At 33.6% G+C, this 19230-nt stretch overlaps 1 protein-coding gene across 2 annotated transcripts; it reads left to right on the forward strand.

The window, feature by feature from the left end:
• Window positions 1-256: 256 nt before the first annotated feature.
• On the forward strand, window positions 257-5998 carry LOC106669840 (E3 ubiquitin-protein ligase RNF14-like). Of its 2 annotated transcripts, none has more exons than XM_014399628.2 (8): window positions 257-708; window positions 3485-3707; window positions 4038-4168; window positions 4230-4685; window positions 4787-4945; window positions 5031-5259; window positions 5321-5493; window positions 5556-5998. In XM_014399628.2, exons 2-8 carry the CDS (start codon window positions 3539-3541, stop codon window positions 5847-5849), a joined length of 1611 nt encoding a protein of 536 aa, XP_014255114.1. In that variant the 5' UTR covers window positions 257-708; window positions 3485-3538; the 3' UTR covers window positions 5850-5998. The 2 variants fall into 2 exon arrangements, with proteins under 2 accessions (XP_014255114.1, XP_014255124.1); XM_014399638.2 differs by lacking the exon at window positions 257-708 and adding an exon at window positions 877-1387.
• Window positions 5999-19230: the final 13232 nt, after the last annotated feature.

The raw sequence follows: 19230 nt of genomic DNA on the forward strand, positions 1-19230 counted from the left end.
CTGAAATTAGATGGTATTTTTGGTATGCGGTCTCACAAAATTATGATCAATTTTAAAACACTTTAAAGTTTGTTTTATTTAAATATTTGAACTAAAATTGTTACAAAACAAATTAAGCATACATTTTAATAGCTGTATGTGCTTTATTTATGTTTTTTCTTGATTGATTTTGTTGATGAATAAAGGGAACTTTTTTCGGGAAAAGCGGGAAATTTTGTCCGAGTGTGTTGGACACCGTAAAATCATGGAACACAAAAAAAAGAACATGTGGGTTGGTGACAGTTAAAAGTTTCTTCATTTTTAGTTAGGACATGAGTTTATTTTTTTAAACAAAAACGTTGATTTTGTTTAATTATTAAAAATAAAAGGAAAGGCCGGGCTTGTTGTGTATCTCACAATTTGACGCGTTCCGCCTTGTAAATGTGAAATAAAGAAACTATAATATACAAAATCAAAGACTGACTTCTTTTTCTTGCTGTATTCAAATAGCTAGGATAAATATTTAATATCAGTCTATCCGCATTAACTTTTTAAAATACATTTCACGTATTTTCAAGTCAAATTAAGTCTCTTCAATAGATGTACTCATGTTTTCGGTTTGTCGCTAGTATTTTTTTAAATTCTGTTTACAGACATTTTAACAAGAATTTCAAGATAGTTTTAATTCCAAGTTCAGTGCCTGACAGACTACTCATCCACAATATTTAGGTATGTATCAAGTAATAAATGTGTATCTTATCTCTTAGTGTTTTTCACAATCCGCATTTAAACCTGTAAGGCTTAGTCCGTTCATAAAACAACTGTTTTTGTTAAAAGAAAACAAAATCGAATTTTTTTTCGCGTCAGCCTGGTTTTTCAATCGGCTATTTTCTCTAAAAACAAACATATTTAGTGACTGTTCTAAAATTTACGGAATAATCTGTTAATAGGACGGAATTTTCTCTACCCGCGAACGCCCAATGTCGTTTCAATTTATGACATACTTAATATTTACCCTTTTAGGCTAACGTTAACCTAATAAAATTAAACGTTTGGAATAATCTCTAGGTCTTATATTAAACAGAATAAAACTTAACAGTTCATGATATGTTCCATTTAAAAAGTTAAACCTTTATGTTCATGTCATGATATAACATGTCAGTTCAATAATACAGGTATGGTTATTCTTGTATGTTTTCGCCATCATCAGACATCTATTGTACATAGTGATGTAACAAGACTTTACTTTTAGTTTTTGAACTGTCTTTATGCAGACACCATCTGATGTTTGATTGGGGTGATTCTACATTATTGGTGATGAGTCATCACTTATTTTATATCAAATAATGTGTAAATTGATGAACTTGATCATTCACTGTATGAGTCGATCAGTATCGTTAGAGATGATGTAAGCAGACATTTTTCTATTTTGAGTTTTCATGTGTTAATCGGGACAACCAGCGATGATACATTATGGATTGTTGATCATGATGCAAACTGTGTCTTGGGGTTTGACCTATTGTATATTTATTTTGCCATATTTTTAACATTTTCTAAAGCGTCAATTTGAGGTGTAAATTTGTCGTTATCATGAACAGTTTGATTGCCACCAGTGTTATTATATATATTTTTTTTAACAAGGGTTCGCAACAGCAGAGGTCAATATCAACCCTCAGGGTGTCAGGGTAATTTTGAAAAAAAATCCCATTTGTAAGTATGTCGGGTTCGAATGCGGGGCCACTGGATTCGAAGCCGGGACCTTACAGTAATGAGCGATATGTCAATACATTAACCATTACTGCCACCAACGTCCTTTCATGTTTTGTTTTTAAATGGTTGAATCAGAATGATCAGATGTCTAAATTTAAGCAGTAATTGTATTTCGAGCATTGTATGTATTATTGATTTTATAAGGTCATTTCTGCACATGTCTGTGCATAAACATAGAGTTCAGCCTATCACTTCTCATAGTCTGCCGGCAATTCCAGGTTTTGTATAATTTACAATAAATTACCAGCTGGCCTTGAAAATCAACCAATCCAGGTATTGGCAGTGGTTCCAACCTCGGTCTTACCCTTCCAGCCATCGATGTTGGGTTCCAAGGGCTATCAACAGCTAGGTCATTTTAGCCCCCAATGCAATCAGTCCATAAAACCAAATCCATTCACTCATAAACACATTTTTTTTGTATTTACATACCATTTGCTCAGTTAGGGTCGATGAGTACTTGATATTCCTTCATCACCTTTCACACATATACATAAGCTAACTGAAGTTCTATGGGGTACTCAATATTCTGCACGTTGGTCTCTCACATTACACATTCACACTAATAAATACATTCACACTCAAAACAATACATATATCAGTAAGTAGTAAAAACAACCCTGTTTCTTCCATAAATCGAAACAGGGGCCTAAATATTCTTTGCCGTGCTCAAGTACAACTTTCATATCGGGTGGCATTCCTATGTGCTCTCTATATGGAGCAATTCATCTTCATTCTTTTTGTTTTTTTATATAGCATTACAGGCACATATAACAATTTTAATTATGAGTTAAGTGGATGATCAATTTTCTTTAGATTCAGTGTAGTCTTTTAATGGAACTCCATCATCAAAGGTCGAATCCATCCAACTGAAGCCTGTATTTGAAAGACTACTTTTATTGACTTTGATGGATTATTAGACATATAACAATTCAACTATCATGCATGTTTTGTCAATATTTTACTGTGTGTAAATGGGTGAATCAGGACAATCTGAGATGTAACTTTTTGTATTGTCTTAAATGTTTTATCAAATATGTGAAAATGCACGAGTCAGGATGAATATTTATGCAACTGCCAGCAGTTTAATAATGCATTGATTCGCCTTCACTTTGTTAGGTACGTTTTAACTTCAGGTTCTTAACAGATATTCATTTGACGTGTTACTTGGTTGATAATTGATAATTAGGAAGATAGGCAGACCAAAATGATAGAAAACTACCAGTTACATGCCTCAGACCGCCAGAAGAAATTTCTATAATTTTTTTTCTTCCCTAAGTTATAAAAGTAAAAGTTAGATCCTTCAAATTAAATATTACTATTGACTGCTAGTGTGTTAATGCCCTAAATGCTGATATATTTTTTTACAACAAAATGTCTTTTAATTTCTGCCTATTGAATAAAAATTCAATGCCCATAATTAGTTGTATTTTTCTTTGTATATTTATCTAAAGTTATGTAACTGAGGGAGTGAGAAAAAGTTGTTGTTGAAAAAAACATTGTTGAACAAAATGTCAGTTTTTATTTACTTCCTCTTTATTATATTATGCAATGATTTAAGATTTAAATTGAGCTTTTGTTTACCTTTAAATAATTTATTTAGTAATTAAATTCAAAACTTTAAGTGACCAGTGGGTACAATAAAGATTGTTTATAAACAAAATTGAGATTATTTCCTTTTTTTTTCTTTTTTTTAAATCCCAGAATAATTTATATAACCACCCGCTTTCTGTTTCAGTCAACACAATAACAATAAAATATACAATTACTATTTATTTTTGTACAATTGAAAATGAGTAGAAATGTGAATTTACAAGACCAGGAAGATGAAATTTGTGTACTTAGCTCAATATATACAAAAGAAGAGTTTGAAAGCAAGGATGATTACAGCGGAGGGCAGTTTTATGCTTTTGTAACGCTTCCTCACGATTTTGTAATAACATACAAGAATTATGGTGAAGGTGAGTTTCTTTTACTTTTCAACTTTTTTAAATTAACATCTTTGTAAAGAAATTATTTACACTTGTAAAAAAAAATTCAGTGATAATAAAAATAATCAAAGAAGAAAAAAGAGATGATGTGACCAGAATCACAGTGATAGGGCTTTTAAATGAATTCTTTATCTGTTTTAAATTTATCACTCACAATATAAAATTATTTTTAATTATTGAAAACAACTATTGTACTTGTTGATGATGATGAAGGATCATATAATGGTCATAATCCTGATCCTTTATCATTGTATGTGTTTTTCCTCTGTGGGTTGATCATTCTTCACTATTACGTTTCAGGAAACGAGTCGGTCAAAGTACCATTGTCACATTTGCCCCCAATAACACTAACATTCAAATATCCGGCTAATTATCCATCTGAAGAGAAACCGGAATACCAAATTTCCTGTCTTTGGCTGTCAATAACGAAGGTAAGTTCAATCCTTCATTGATAAATTGTTCTTCTCCCTCATTAATTTCGGCAATTTACAGTTGAATAAAGTCTGCGAAAAATTGGATAAATTGTGGGAGGAAAATAGGGGCACAGTAATATTGTACATATGGACTCAGTTTCTCAAAGAAGATTTGTTAGAATATCTGGGAATGTCAAACAATCTCGACCTATGTCGTCAGTACTCGTCCGAATTGAGGAGGAAGGGGGTGTTTAGCATAAAACAAAAAAGAAACGCTAATCAAAATTTAGACACAATAAACAACCAGCAAACGCCAAGGCAGACAACCTCATTTGAGAGAAAAGAGTCTATTAAAGATTTGTCAACAAGCAACAAGGAATTGCACATAAACAGATATTTTGTAAATAAAGATTCACGGATAATTACAGTTCCTTTAGTAGACACACATCTACATAAATATTTAATATCTTTTAATGAAGACAAATCAAGAACTGAATTTCTGAGGACTCTCTACACCTGTGATATTTGTTATGAGGTAAAAAATAATTTCATTAAATAATTGATAATATACATTTTTGAAACAACTTTGTGAAATATACAATCATTTTTCAACTTAAATATTTGTTTTATTTTCAGGATAAATTAGGCGAGAAATGCATTCAGTTTAAACCTTGCAATCATGTGTACTGCAAGCAATGTCTCCAGCAATATTTTGAGGTTCGTATCAGCGAAGGACAGGTCAATTCAATGCCATGCCCTCAATCTAAATGCAAATCGGAAGCGCAGCAGCACCAGGTTTGTTGACTTGAATTGATAAATCATTAGGAAAAATATTGAATTGCCATAATAAATTGTATATAAATGTTTTAATTTAATCCAGATTAAAGAGACTGTTGGAAGTAAACTTTATCTCAAATATGATAATTTACTTCTCAACGCTACTCTTGATACGATGGTAGATATAACATACTGCCCAAGATCTTTCTGTGGGTGCCCCGTCATGAGGGATACTGGAGAGAAAATGGCAACTTGCCCGAAATGCGAGTATGTTTTTTGCGTCCACTGTAAAATGACTTATCATGGCGTCGAGAAGTGCCGATTGAAAGCTGGTAATAAGACGTTTAAATCAATTTTACGTATTTGTACATTCATATATGCAAATATTTTCAGAGAAAATTATAGCTATAATGGATGAGTATGAACAAGGGGATGAACAAACTAAATTTCGTCTTGAAAAGATTTATGGTAAGAAAGAGATTCTTTCTTACATAAATATTGCTAAGTCTGAAAATTGGATAAAAACTAACAGCAAGTTATGTCCCAACTGTAAAGCAGCTATTGAGGTATGATTTTTTTTACTTCTTATATCAGTGAAATGTTTTATTTATTTGTATTTTCCCTTCAGAAAATGGATGGTTGTAATAAAATGGCCTGTACAAAATGCAAAATATTCTTCTGTTGGATATGCCTTTCTATACTGGATCCAGAAAAACCTTACAGGCATTTTGACGACACACAGTCTGCATGTTTTAACCAATTGTTCCAAGGTGTCGATATCGAAGACAATCCTGACATGCCGCCTTTCATGAATTTCGCTTGGGATGCAGAAGATGACGATTTTTTTTTCGATGATATGCCCATGACTGAAGAAGATCTTGCAATAATATTCAATGTTGTCCCTAACCTTCTATTGTTGTGAACCGAAAAAAACAAAGCAAAAAAACAACAAATATATTTAAATCCAAATGTATTTTAATTTTACTGAAGGAATTTGTCACAAAGAGATTTTGTTAAAGAAAAAAAAACCTTTTTATGTGTTCATGTTTTTATTAAAATTGTCTACACACATGGTGTTGATACATTGAATATTTCAACTTTGTTCAGTGATTATACAAATATATTTTTTTGTGTTAATATGGTGAAGTAAATTTTATATCCTTCCGTATTATTTGATTGAGGTGCCTGTTTTTCTACTAAGCTTCATGTATAATGTAAATAAAATCAAAAACTATAAAACTGGCAAAAAATAAAACATTTAACATATTTTTTAGTATTTTCTGAAGTGTGTACGTGTGTGAGTGAATGTGTTTATTAGCATAAATGTATGATGTAAGAGGGTTGCTAGAAGGATATAGAATAGTTTGTTAGAACTATTAAATTATTAAACAAGTTTCTAGTTGAAATAGTATAGTTACTAGCTATATCTTCATTTCAGGAAATTGGATTATCATCTTTCACTTTTCTTGTTCGTTTTATCTGAAAATTTTTATCCTTGTACTGTTTCAAATCCAGGTTTGTGTTGGATACAACCAAGCAAGTCCTCACTTAACCTATCTACATGTGATGGAGCAATATAGTGTGGATAAAAATAAATATACTGAAACTAAATTTAGTATGAACATTAGAAGTTAATCAAGCTGCTGCCACATGGCTGGAGATTCCCATTAGCCCAGCAGATGTAATACGAGATGAAAAGAATCAGTTGGGATAATTGGCAAACTTGTTGGATGACTAAGACCGAAAAACTATCAAATGCACAGTGAAGCCATAAACCATGGAGAATCTTAAAAAAAGATAGAATAGTGTAGACCTGCCAGAGGATTAGCTTTACATGGTTAACCCACTGGCACCACCTTATTGGCAAAAGACAAGCAGAGCCCACTGCAAATATTCACTTCAAATATGGGGAAGGAGAATAGAATACCCCATGGACCTGTCAATTTATATAGGCTAGTTAGTATGTATATATACATGTACAATGTGTTAGGCAGGGGTATCACCAAGTAATATTAAATTCATAGAGACTACCCAACTTTTATTTGGACATAAGGCTTGAAAGTTCAATTTTTTAAATATTAATTTTAACGTGTGGTGATTTGTGACCATTAATCGATAATTATTCAGAAATCGTGAGATGCGGTCTAGTGGGATATAGGTTTCAGAAAAACATTTTCTTTATCGTGCCGTTTCGATCTTTATTGAGATCATCTTCAGGGCTCAAAGTGTTGGTCTTCTGTGTAATTGTGCCATTCTTGCGTGTTTAGAGATGATCTCAATAAAGATCAAAACGTTGGCACGATAAAGAAAATGTTTTTCTGAAACCTACATCACACCAGACCGCATCTCACGTTTCTGAATAATTACTAATTTTAACTTAATTTGGTGGTAAAATATTTTAAATCAATTATTGTTTTTTTTAACTAAATCAATTTATTTTTATGCTATATATTTCAGTTGCTTTTGGGGCACATCCTGGTCCCTCTTCAGAGCTTGCTATTTTGTTTAATTGAACTCTGAAATACAACTGAAATATATTGCATAAAATTAGTGTGTTTAGTTAAAAAATTCTAGACTTAAAGCTTGAAAGGTTCTACTTGTAAGAATGTATTTATTAGCAGGAATGGAGGGAAGATGTTGAAGTTAAGAACACCCTACCCGCTTCCCAAATGTAGTTTTGTAAATAATATAGAATATAAAATATTTTATTATTTTGCTAAAAATTTAGTTTAGACCAGTGAAACTTGTTTACATCCAAAGTATATACGACATGGTTTTCAACCATCTGTCAGAGCTCATTACAATCTGTCATCAAAGAAGGATTTCCTATATATTTATAATTTCCTATAAATAGTGGCCTAAAAAAATTACCAAAAAATACTATTATAAATGATGAATATAAAGATAAATAAAGACAAACTTTCTTTAGTATATTATTACATGGAAGCAGTACATTACAAATTAATTTACTTGCTGTGGCTTAACCTGACTGCCCATGAACAAAGTCATACCTGTAGGTCCAAACTTGAAGGGCATATAGACTGACAGCTCTGGCATCTGAGCCATTCAATAATTTAATTAGTACTTCTTTTGATTGGGTAAACTTCCAAAACAGAACAACAATGAAATGGAAAACATTCTCCACAGCACATGAGTTGTAGAGCGTACCAATTGCACTACTACCCCAGAACCGATTCAGAGAGTTCAAATGGTTTCGCATCTACATTTGCCATCTTTCTTCAATGACAATCTCTCAATTTTTTGTTTTAACTTAAATTAAAAATACCTATATTCAGAGAGAGTGACTGTGTTGGCTTGAGATCCTCGAGAAAAGATTGGGGAAAAAAACTATGCCAACAGCGGATATTCTCCCTGGATGGAAGGTCTAAAAGGCTCTTTATGCATATTATACAACTAACCTAATTGAAGGTCGATGAGGTGCTTGATATTTGCCATCGACCTTCTCACATTCACACAAATAAATACATTCACTCTTAACACAACCTTTACTCATTATACAACTAACCTAATTGAGGGTCGATGGGTTGATATTCTGCCATCGCCTCTTACACATATTATACATCTAACCTAATTGAGGGTCAATGAGGTTCTCAATATTCCACCATCGATCCTATCACATCGCACATGCATGCTAATACACACACTCACTTTTAACACAACCTTTACACATATTATACAACTAAACAAATTGAGGGTCTATATTCTGCCATCACACATTACACATGTTATACAACTAACCTAATTGAGGGTCAATGAGGTGCTCGATATTCTGCCATCAACCCTCTCACATCACACATACATGCTAATAAATACATTCACTCTTAACTCAACCTTTACCCATATTATACATTTAACCTAATTGAGGGTCGATTTTCTCCCATCGATCTTCTCACATTACACATTCATGCTAATAAATACATTCGCTCTAAACACAAACTAGGTATGGAAAACTATTATTACACTATATTCAATACCCAATTTCATCCAAGAATCAGAACAGGGGACCCAAATACTTGCTGCCGTGCGCTCAATCACAATTCTCAAATAGGGTAACATTCCTGCACACTCTCTATATGGGGCCAAGGAACTGCACCCTTCAATTAGGTGAGACACATCGGAAACAATAAAGAACTTTAAATAACATAGTGTATATTTTATATTTATAGAGGTTAGGCCATTTTGTTGCAACAACATGAATGTGTAAACTTAGTCATGTATTTAACTATGTAATGCTGAATAAAAATGACAGTACCTACTCTAGCAAAACTAAGCCAAATACATTAAAACAAAATACACAAAAGCCAAATACACAAAAGGAACATATGTGAGGAGGCGGTAGTCAAAAGTTAACAGTCATCTGTGCAACCTGATGAACTGGCAGCAAGTACCCCAAATCCTTAGAGGATTTGACTAGTAGAAAGGTCATACTCACCTGATTAAGAATAAGCCATTTGAGATTGATACATGAACTCCTATTTTTGAGCCAAAGCATGTGTCAAGCACGTAGAGAAAGCTTGCTCTGGCCTGTTCCAATCTTGGAGGAAACATGGTTGTTTTATTTATATAGTATTGATAGTTTTGTGTCCCTAACATGTGAATGTATTTATTAGCGAGAACGTGTACTGTGAGAGGGCTGATGGTGGAATATTGAGAACCCCATCAACCACCCAGGTTACATATGAAACAGGTATAAAGAAGGAATATCGAGTACTTCACCACCCTCCTGAGCAAATGGTATGTAAATATGAAAGATTGTGTTTAAGAATAAATGAAAGTGTGAATGGATTTGGTTTTAGGGACTTGGAGCCCAACTTCGATGGCTGGAAGGCTAAGACCGAGGTCGAACCCACTGCCAACCCTGTTGGGTGAATCTCGAAGGCCAGCTGGTAATTTATTTTAAATCATACAAAAGTTGGAATTTACGGCGGCCTACAAGAAGTGATAGGCTTTTTTTTAGTGATTTATCTGTGCATTTCATCATGAATCTTCATAGAGGGTCCCTTGACCACTTGGCCATCAGCAATTTACAATATTTGAAGAAAAGGGATGTGCTTCACGATGAATTATGAAAGGACCAATGAAAAATAATAAAACAGCTTTTTAAAACTTCTTGTGTTTTCAAAAGCAAGAGATACAACTAATCAAACAGAAACATTTTTATTGTGAAAAACTTGAACATCTAATAATTTATTTGGAAGTTTTTCATATAAAGTCAAATATAGAAACTGAAGCTTCAGTGAAATAAGTTTACATTGTTTAACATAAATATTGCATATAAGAAAAAGAAGAATGGTAGATTCATTTAAAGTGGCTTGCTTTGCTAACAGAACAAATATGCTTTTTCCATTCACTTAGAGTTACAAAAGTAAATCCTTCCCTCATAAGAGTTTCAATTAATTCTGGCAAAACTTCTACCGTATTCATTCTTGAACTGTGGTCATGGAACAAAATGATATCTCCATTTTTTGTATCTTTAAGAATCCTATCTAATAAAACGTAAGGTTTCTCGCCCTTCCAGTCTAAACTGTCTATCGACCAAAGTACTGGTGTTACATTTAGAAATTGGCTTGTTTCAATTAACGCTTCATCAAGGCACCCAAAAGGTGGCCTAAACCATATGACATTTTTGTGAATTACTCGTTTTATTAAGCTGATTGTTGAGTTAATTTCCTTAATCTGTTCATCTTCACTCATCATAGTCATGTCATCATGAGACCAGCTGTGGCAGCCTATTTCATGGCCCGAATCAGAAATAAGTCTGGTTAAATTATTTTTATCTTCAATTATTACACTTCCTATAAGGAAAAAGCTCGCAAAGATGTTGTATTTCTGTAAAATATTTAGAATTTTTGTTGTACTGAATTCTAACGGACCATCATCAAAGGTGAGTGCAATGATTTTATTTCTTACAGAAAGGCGATGCTTTAAAAAAGACGTACGTGCTACGAAATTATCAGTGCATTTTACAATCAAATTCTCTGCATCCATGTAATTGCAGCCAAATGAGCCTTTAAATACAAGCACAAATAATATCTGCAAGAGTAACATGATTTCTTATGAAACTGAATATTAATGACAGCTGATTAATGTACTAAAAGAATTGTAAAACACCTTGTAAACACATATTATAAAAGGTCACAGTATAGCCAAATGAGAATTAATATTGATTTTATTGTGATGTTTTTGCTCATGAAGAGAGCCACCATCATAACATGCATCTCTCCCAAATTAGCCCTCGGGCACCTTGTCAAGTTTGTTGTTTTAAAAATAAAATAAAAAGTTTTAAAAGTTTTGCCTTGGAGTCTTTATAGATACCTCCCCAGGCATTCGATTGTATCTGACATCAGGATCTACTGCTGAAACTCAAATCTCTTCTCGTAAATGCCATCTCATCCTAAAATTCTACCTATTTGATCATTTCTTCCATATGTACCAAACCTCAACCTCTCCAACCTTATTCTATCTTCTCCGGTGTTTCTCAAGGGAGCATCCTAGGTCTGTTACTTTTCAGTCTATACACAGCAGATTTCATTCAACACTCAAACACATTCACCCTTATTGCTGACGATACAGCAATCCTCTCTACAAACCTCGATTCTATCCTAGCAGTTGTATCCCTCCAAGATGCACACTTTCTTACCTTAGAACCAAGGTTATATGAAGAATTGGAAAAATGAGAATTGAAGTTACCATGTCCTTCATGAGTGAGATGTCTTTATTGATTTGGTTTGTGATGTAGAAGGGAGAGTTGAGGATGCACTGGATGACTTTGGAAGGCTTGGTTGAGCCACACAGCGGATTTAGTTTAATTTTTCCATATGGTAAGTTAGGGATTAATAGGATTATTATCATCAAAAATCCTCCATGATAGCCAAATCCTGAAACCTCCAAATTCCTCTCCAGATTATTTCTTCATTCCAAATCCTTCATCTATGTCCTTTACACACTTACCCTCCCTATCAATCCCCTAGAAGCTTGAGGCATTCATGACCTCATCACCAACTGCACAGGTTCACCACATAACCATCCATCAGTTTAATATCATGCAGTTGAAGAGGCTGTCTAATGTTGGACAAATACACCTCAACGACCTAGTGTATTGGTATTATAGAAGGTCAAGGAATTCATGGCCTCGAACCAACTGCACACATCGCCGTCCATCAGGTTAATATCATGCAGTCAAGAGGCTGCTTAACGTTGGTCATCGATGGCTTACATTCGAGCTTAACAAACCACTTGTTTTTGTTTTTTTCATGTAACCTTGCATTGCATAAATTGATGCAGTTGTAGATTAATAATGAACATTAAAAAAAAATGTGTCGTGATTAGTGACCGTTAATCAATAATTATTCAGAAACCGCATCTCACGATTTCTGAACAATTAAAAAAAAATCACATTTTATTGCTAAACGTCTTATTTATAATTGATCGACCTGAGAAAAATTGCAACATAAATTGTCTTTTTAAGAAATGTCTATGTTGATAATTTTTTAAGATTAATGGTTTATTTTTTTAGTTTCTTAGATAAATACAGCCAGATGGAAATTTTTTAAATTTACCAACCCATTATTGAAAATTGGTCACGTTCTGCCTAGTCCTTGCTATCCTATCAATAGAGATTTTTTCTATAATCTTATGACATATGTGAATTTATGGTTCATAATATAATTTATTTGTAGAGCAATTTTTTTGATATTTTTTTTAAATTAATTAATTATTATTTTTTTTTAGAACACCTTCATTGTTGATGAGGCCCAACGTCTCTACTTTCAGCCTTTAGGGAACCAAATATTCCAATTTCTCAATCTTCCTGTCAGCAATTAACACACGGAAATTATTCCATGGCGCATAATTTTGCCTGAAAATCGAACGTATCGCTGCCCAGGGGGCGCAAAATGTTTAAGTATAATTAAGGCATGTAGTAACTACCAGCCAGTAAAATACGGAGCTTCAAAGTATCCAATGAATATTTTTGCATTTCTAAATGACAAGATACTTTCATGCCGAGATTATATTAATGAAAATAAAATTAAACAACGAGAGGCCAAAATGTATTCAAGATTAAACCTTGTCAAAATGTCCCCTGTACAAGACTTGTTCACTGCATTTTACACCGTGTAAATATCAATCATGGCAAGTGTTGTCAACGTTTTTCGAAAATTGCCAGATGCAGTTAGATAAGAAATTGCGATCGCTTCGAAACCTGGGGCATTATTGACAAAGATGATTACAACCGAATTATGCACGGTTTGGATGAAAAGAATTTGTCTCACCCTTCAAGACATCTTTTGTGGAAGAGAATTTCTTTTGACCGACGCGAAAAATTGCGATCTACTTGACCTTTGCCATCTTTCTCTAAAATGTCTAATTTCATCATAAAGACATTATTTTGTGCTTTAGTGGAAATCTGATTGGGTAAAAAGACAGACGCAGTAACATAACATACATTCATACAAGCAATGTTTGTGATGTGGAGAAAAATAAAATGCAGCTAACAAAACAATGCTTTCGTTTTGATTTTAGCATACAGACAAATGTTTTGAAAATAAGTAACTTAAAAATTCCAAAAAAAAGTTGAAAATTTCCAGGCCTGTGAGTTTTTCGGCGTATGCATGCATACTTGGTCAAAATTTATTTTAATACATAAATACATAAATAAATAAACAAATAAGGAAATTGATAATATTATAGTTTCTAAAAACAAAAACTTTTACATTTATCTATGATATGTTGAGTTTTGAACAAAAAATTTAAAAAATAATAATTTTTAATGAATTAAATTTCAACATTGTACCGATTATTCTGAAGCTTGCTGGAACATAAAACATTTACGAGTATTTAGATCCTAGGGCGTATGGCTCGTTCTTGCCACGGTTCTGGGGTCGAATACGAGCAAAGCCAATGACTTTTCAATTGAGAATAAGTACGAAAAAAGTATTGTAAAGTGGTTCTGACCCATCGTCACTCGATCGGTAGTTGAACGGTAAGTCCTACTAATTTAAAAGATAGTTCTTACAGTTTGTTGTTTTCAACTATCCGAATTTCAAGCATTAAACTCTCATCATCAGGTTGAAGGAGTTACAAACACGTCTCCCCGAAAATATAAAATATAAATGTGCTGAAGTTATTAAACCAAACTTGATAAATCATAACGTCAAAACTTAAATATCCAACAATATATAATTCTTACAGTTTGTTGTAATCGACTATCCGGATGTCAAGCATTAAACGCTCATCATCAGGTTGAAGGAGTTACAAACACATCTCCGCGATAATATAAAATACAAAATGGGCTGAAGTTATTAAACCAAACTTGATAAACCTGAACGTCAAAAATTAAGAAGAGAAATTCTATAATTCTGCTGTTAAAAACGTGTAGAGAGGTGTATTAAAAAATCGTTGACTTTTAAATGGTTATTACATTATTATTTTTATATAGTACGTCGTACATTGCCCTTAGGAAGGCCAAATATAGAGCCGAAAGCTTGGCAACTGTATAATACGGTGTATGATTCATTGAAGAACCACATACCCAATAACATCCCAAACCAGATTATAATCATAGTTGATCGATAACTGAACAACCTCATAATTATTAATTAATCAATGTTAAAATGTGCTATATCCGAGCAAACACAGTCCATGGTGTGATTGTCCGAAAGAATTTCGAAGATCAAAGAACGTCCCGACTTTTTAAAATGATCGTGTTTATAACAGAAGATATGTACGAAATGTATGCCCATTTTAAAAACACCTTATATAATCTCTATGTGAGGTAAAAGTAGGGCGAACTTTAATGAGAAGTTTTATTTTTATGCAGATTTCAGAACGGTTTGAATTAAGGACTATCGCTACAATCTTTGAGCATGAGCAACGGCTTAATGACCGATTCTTGAACCAGTATTCCGCCCGTAACTCGCCGATGCAGTTAAAAGAAACAGAAATTCGCATAAATTATAGACATTGAGAGCCCAGAGCGAGGAATGAATTCCAAACTTTTCATTTTATATTTTCCGTCTTTTTTTTAGAGGGTATTGAATTTTTATTTTTAAGCCAAGGCGTAAACGCTACTTTATTACATCATATAAAAACTATGAAACTAGCTATAAAAGATTTGTGGGGCAGATAGTATTTCGATTTTGTAGAAAATTTATTAAGAAGTAAACAACAAGCAAATGCACAAACACATAAGAACGAGGATGGAAAGAAGAAGAAGAGAGAGAGAGAAAAAGAGAGAGAGAGAGAGAGAGAGTTACAAAAAGTGGGAAAGAATAAGGAATAGAGAGAGGAGAGAGAAAGAAAGAGGGTTAGAGAGAAAGAGTAAGAAAGAGAGTTACAAAAAGTGAGAAAAGGAGAAAGAATGAGAGAGAGTGAGAGAGAGAGAATGAGAGTGAGAGAGAGAGCGAGAGATTTACAAAAAGTGGGAAAGAAAAAATAATACAGAGAGAAGAGAGAGAAAGAGAGAGAGAGAGAGAGAGAGAGAGAGAGAGAGAGAGAGAGAGAGAAAGTGAGAGAGAGAAATACGTACAAATGATTGAAGTTTAAAGACATAACTCATCAAAATGCATATTAATATAATTAATATATACATAATTAATAATTATAATAGTTTTATATAAAAATTATATTATTCAGAGCTTAAATTAGTAGATAAATATTTAAGTTCTGAAATAAAGGATGAGATGGTTAAGGACTTTATAAGTTAGACATGTACTTGTTAAGAAGATTATGCTTCCGCCCACGTAAAACGCCTACATATGTTTTTCTGATTAATGACTTCATTACTGTTTATTTATTTATTCCTTCATTCGCTCCTTTCGCTCTCTATCCTCTCTCTCTCTCTCTCTCTCTCTCTCTCTCTCTCTCTCCCCTTTCTCTCTCTCTCTCAACATTGCTAAATTAAAATTTTTACTACCATTTTATGTAAAAAGTACTTTTACTTTTTATTAGACAAATATTTAACTGATTTGTAATGCCCAGACGCACATGCGCGCATCTCTCTTTCTTTCTCTCTCTTTCTTATTATTTCTTTCTCTCTCTGTCCCTCTTTCTCTCTCTTTCTTGTTATTTATTTCTTACTATCTCTTTATTTTATTTTCTTTCTGTCCCTGCCTCTCTTCCTCCTTTTTCTTTTTCTTTGTCTCTTTTTTCTCGTGTTTTATTTCTCTATCTTTAAAATAAAATGATACTTATATTCTCTCTCTCTATCTATCTATGTTCCTAATCCTCTCTTCCACCCTCTCCTTCTTACCCACCTTTGTTACTAATTGTCCTTTCCCTCTTTATTCTTACTCTTTCTCTATTTATCCATCTCTCCCTTTGTTTCAATTTTATCTATCAATCCCACTTCTCTATTTCTCTCTCTCTCATCTCTCTCTTTCTCTCTCTCTCATTCTCTTTCTCTTTACTATTTTATAGAATATAAGTGATCTGTAATGAGCTAAGTACCATTTACAAGTTAAAGGCATTGTTTCTAAACATTCTTTTTACGTCCAACGAACATTGTTAAATACAGATTTTTACAACCATTTTATGTAAAAAATTACTTTTACTTTTTATTAGACAAATATTTAACTGATTTGTAATGCCCCGACGCATTCTTTCCCTCTCTTTCTTGTTATTTCTTTCTTACTCACTCTCTCTCTCTCTCTCTCTCTCTCTCTCTCTCTCACTCTCTCTCTTTCCCTCTCGTTCTTGCCCTAACCACCCTAATTCCTCGTTTGTGTGTTAGTGATATCGTACAACTATGGATTAATAATTTAAATAATTTTAGTTTTGATTCATTTGCATGGTTGAAACAAAACTGGAGTAAAAGTAGAGAGAAAACCTCTTTTTCGAGTTTGAACCCCCTCCGCAAATAACAATTTTTGCGCAAAAGAAATGACTGGATGTCAAAATATTTGCTCCGTCCACACCCAGCACGCCCCGCAATTAGGATCCGGTCGTCAGCTTGAGCAATGAAAGAGAGGGTCGGCCATTATGTAAAGAGTGCGTAATGATCTATTTCCGATTAGTACGATGTTTCCGTCTTGGCGGGGTTTTTTTCTTCTTCAGAGCCACCTTGAAAACCGGAACCAGCCACAAATTTGTCCGGATAGATGGATGTTCTTCGAGCATCATTCAAGGTCGTGACGCACTTTCTCCGGTCCCTCGGACGTGAGTCCATCGATGTCCGGTGCGTACGGCTACGCTATTTTCTGATCGATTTACTTACAACTTTTACTCGTTTAATTTATTTTGACGGGGATGTTTGTACGAGTTAATCACGTACTTCCATTTCCACTTTCTTAATTCCTTTGGGTCCTTTACGTCAAAAAATCATTTAATCTTTATCCAGAACATTTATTCACCAGACCTACCTGTGCTTTAGATTTTGATATTTTGGGTCAATGAAAGTAATAAAAATTAAATTGCGTAAAATGCAACTTATCAATAAAATGTCTATCAGTTTACTTCGAAAAAAATTGCCATCTTATAAATCAAAATCGCTTATGCAGTTTCAAAAACTTACATTTTTAAGTTGTAAAGTGGGTTATTTAGATCTGCAATAAATGAGATAATCCCTGTTTTATTATACTAGTGGTCCTTAGTCGGCAGTGTTTTTAAACGCAGTCGGTTTCTCAAGATCAACTCATTTTAAGTCCATTGAAATTACAAAATAGTATCCCAAAATATTTCTCAATCCGCTTTATTGTAAGAAAACGTTTAAAAAAATATATATATTTTTCACTTCGTCAGCCAATTGGATGTAGGAAAATTACCCGCAAGGATAATAACATGTCCTAAGAACTATTTCAGCAACTTTTTCCCTTTTAGAACCGAGCTCGTTAGCGTCAACCTGAAAGGAATTTACACTTTTAAACTCCACCCCGATGGATTTGAAACCTTTTTTGTCTACGCAATCTTTTAAGTGTATATTTTTATTCAGCCCGTAAAATAGATATGAGACTGATTTGGAGATTTCTCGTGGGTGTCAGTTGAACAAGAAGCCGTGGAGGTGTTATGCTGAAAACGGGGTGTTACGTGGAAGAATTTCAGAGAAATCGGCCCGATTTTCTTTCTCCCGTGGGGTCTTTAGGACTTAAATTATAAGTATGTGCTTTTATTATTATCGTTAAATTTTAATCAATTGTTAAAATCTCGCTTATACATCGAAATCAATGACTACTTGCCTACTCTACTGATGTTTTTGAAAGAGCCTTCACCGCTTCGAACAATACACTTTTTGCATAAGTCAAGGAGAGCTGCATTTACGCCTACGGTTTAATTACCCGGACGTAACAAACGAAGTAATTTGTACCGTAAAATCATTTGGGGTAATTCTCTCAGGAAACAAATGGTCAGATAGCAGGAGAATAATGGGTTCTAGTGGACGTTACTCAATATCAGGTAGCTTTCGTCCAATTTGCAATTACTAAAAATTTGCAGTCAAATTTACAAAATTTCTAGATACCTACTTTTTTTCGTCAACGAATATTTAAAGTTTTGCTGTTCAAACTGAGCAATCAGTCCAACTGGCATCAATAAATTTTAAAGTGATAACACGAAGGTTCATTGCTGATGTCTTGATTATTTAAATTGTTGTTATTTAAATTTTAGTACGTTATCTGTTTTGATATCTAATCAGACCCCAAAAAAAAAGAAGTCATGGGCAATCTGACTCTTGTACTATGGAAAACAGTTCATTAGGGAAGTTTACCTCCATATTTCAAGCTGATACACATGCCATCAACGCTTGCACCTTGACCCTCAGGTTGCAGGGTTTTTGAAAAAACAAACAAAAAAAAAACATTTGGCAGTTTGTCGGGTTTGAACCCAGCGGCCCTGCATTTGAACCCGACATATTTACAAATGAGCATTTTTTTCAGAAACACTGGCACCCCCAGGGTTTATATAACCTCGTAAAAAATGTTTTGTACAGACAATTAATGTTTGCTTTCTCATCATGACAGATTTCGGTCCTATTAGTCTTCCCAGTTGTCCAAATTGTCAATTTAGTTCTTATTTCTCGAGTCTTATGTGAGGATTCCGTCAGTCGACAACCCGGGAGCTTTACGGCGTGTCAAGTCATAAACCGTTGCGATCACCGTTGCCCTTGTATAAAACATATTTTGATCTATTTTGACGTGTGGTACCACCAAGTATTCCATCAAAAGTCCTCAGAAACCCGAACCTCATTATTCACAATGACCTTAACGTCTATTTCGTCAAAGTATTGATACGTTTCCGCTTCCCCAAGTTTCTCTCCAATCTCTCAACCTAAATCCTACTGCTCAAGTCTT

This window comes from Cimex lectularius, unplaced genomic scaffold (genome assembly GCF_000648675.2).
Source record: "Cimex lectularius strain Harlan isolate CLEC.00 unplaced genomic scaffold, Clec_2.1 scaffold277, whole genome shotgun sequence".
Lineage (NCBI taxonomy): Eukaryota > Metazoa > Arthropoda > Insecta > Hemiptera > Cimicidae > Cimex > Cimex lectularius.

Bases quoted from the DNA above. Each gene is read 5' to 3' on its own strand.
- LOC106669840 (XM_014399628.2), top strand. From the start codon at position 3,539: ATGAGTAGAAATGTGAATTTACAAGACCAGGAAGATGAAATTTGTGTA. The intron at 4,686-4,786 runs GTAAAAAATAAT...TTTTATTTTCAG, and splicing joins CCTGTGATATTTGTTATGAG to GATAAATTAGGCGAGAAATG. The intron at 4,946-5,030 runs GTTTGTTGACTT...AATTTAATCCAG, and splicing joins CGGAAGCGCAGCAGCACCAG to ATTAAAGAGACTGTTGGAAG.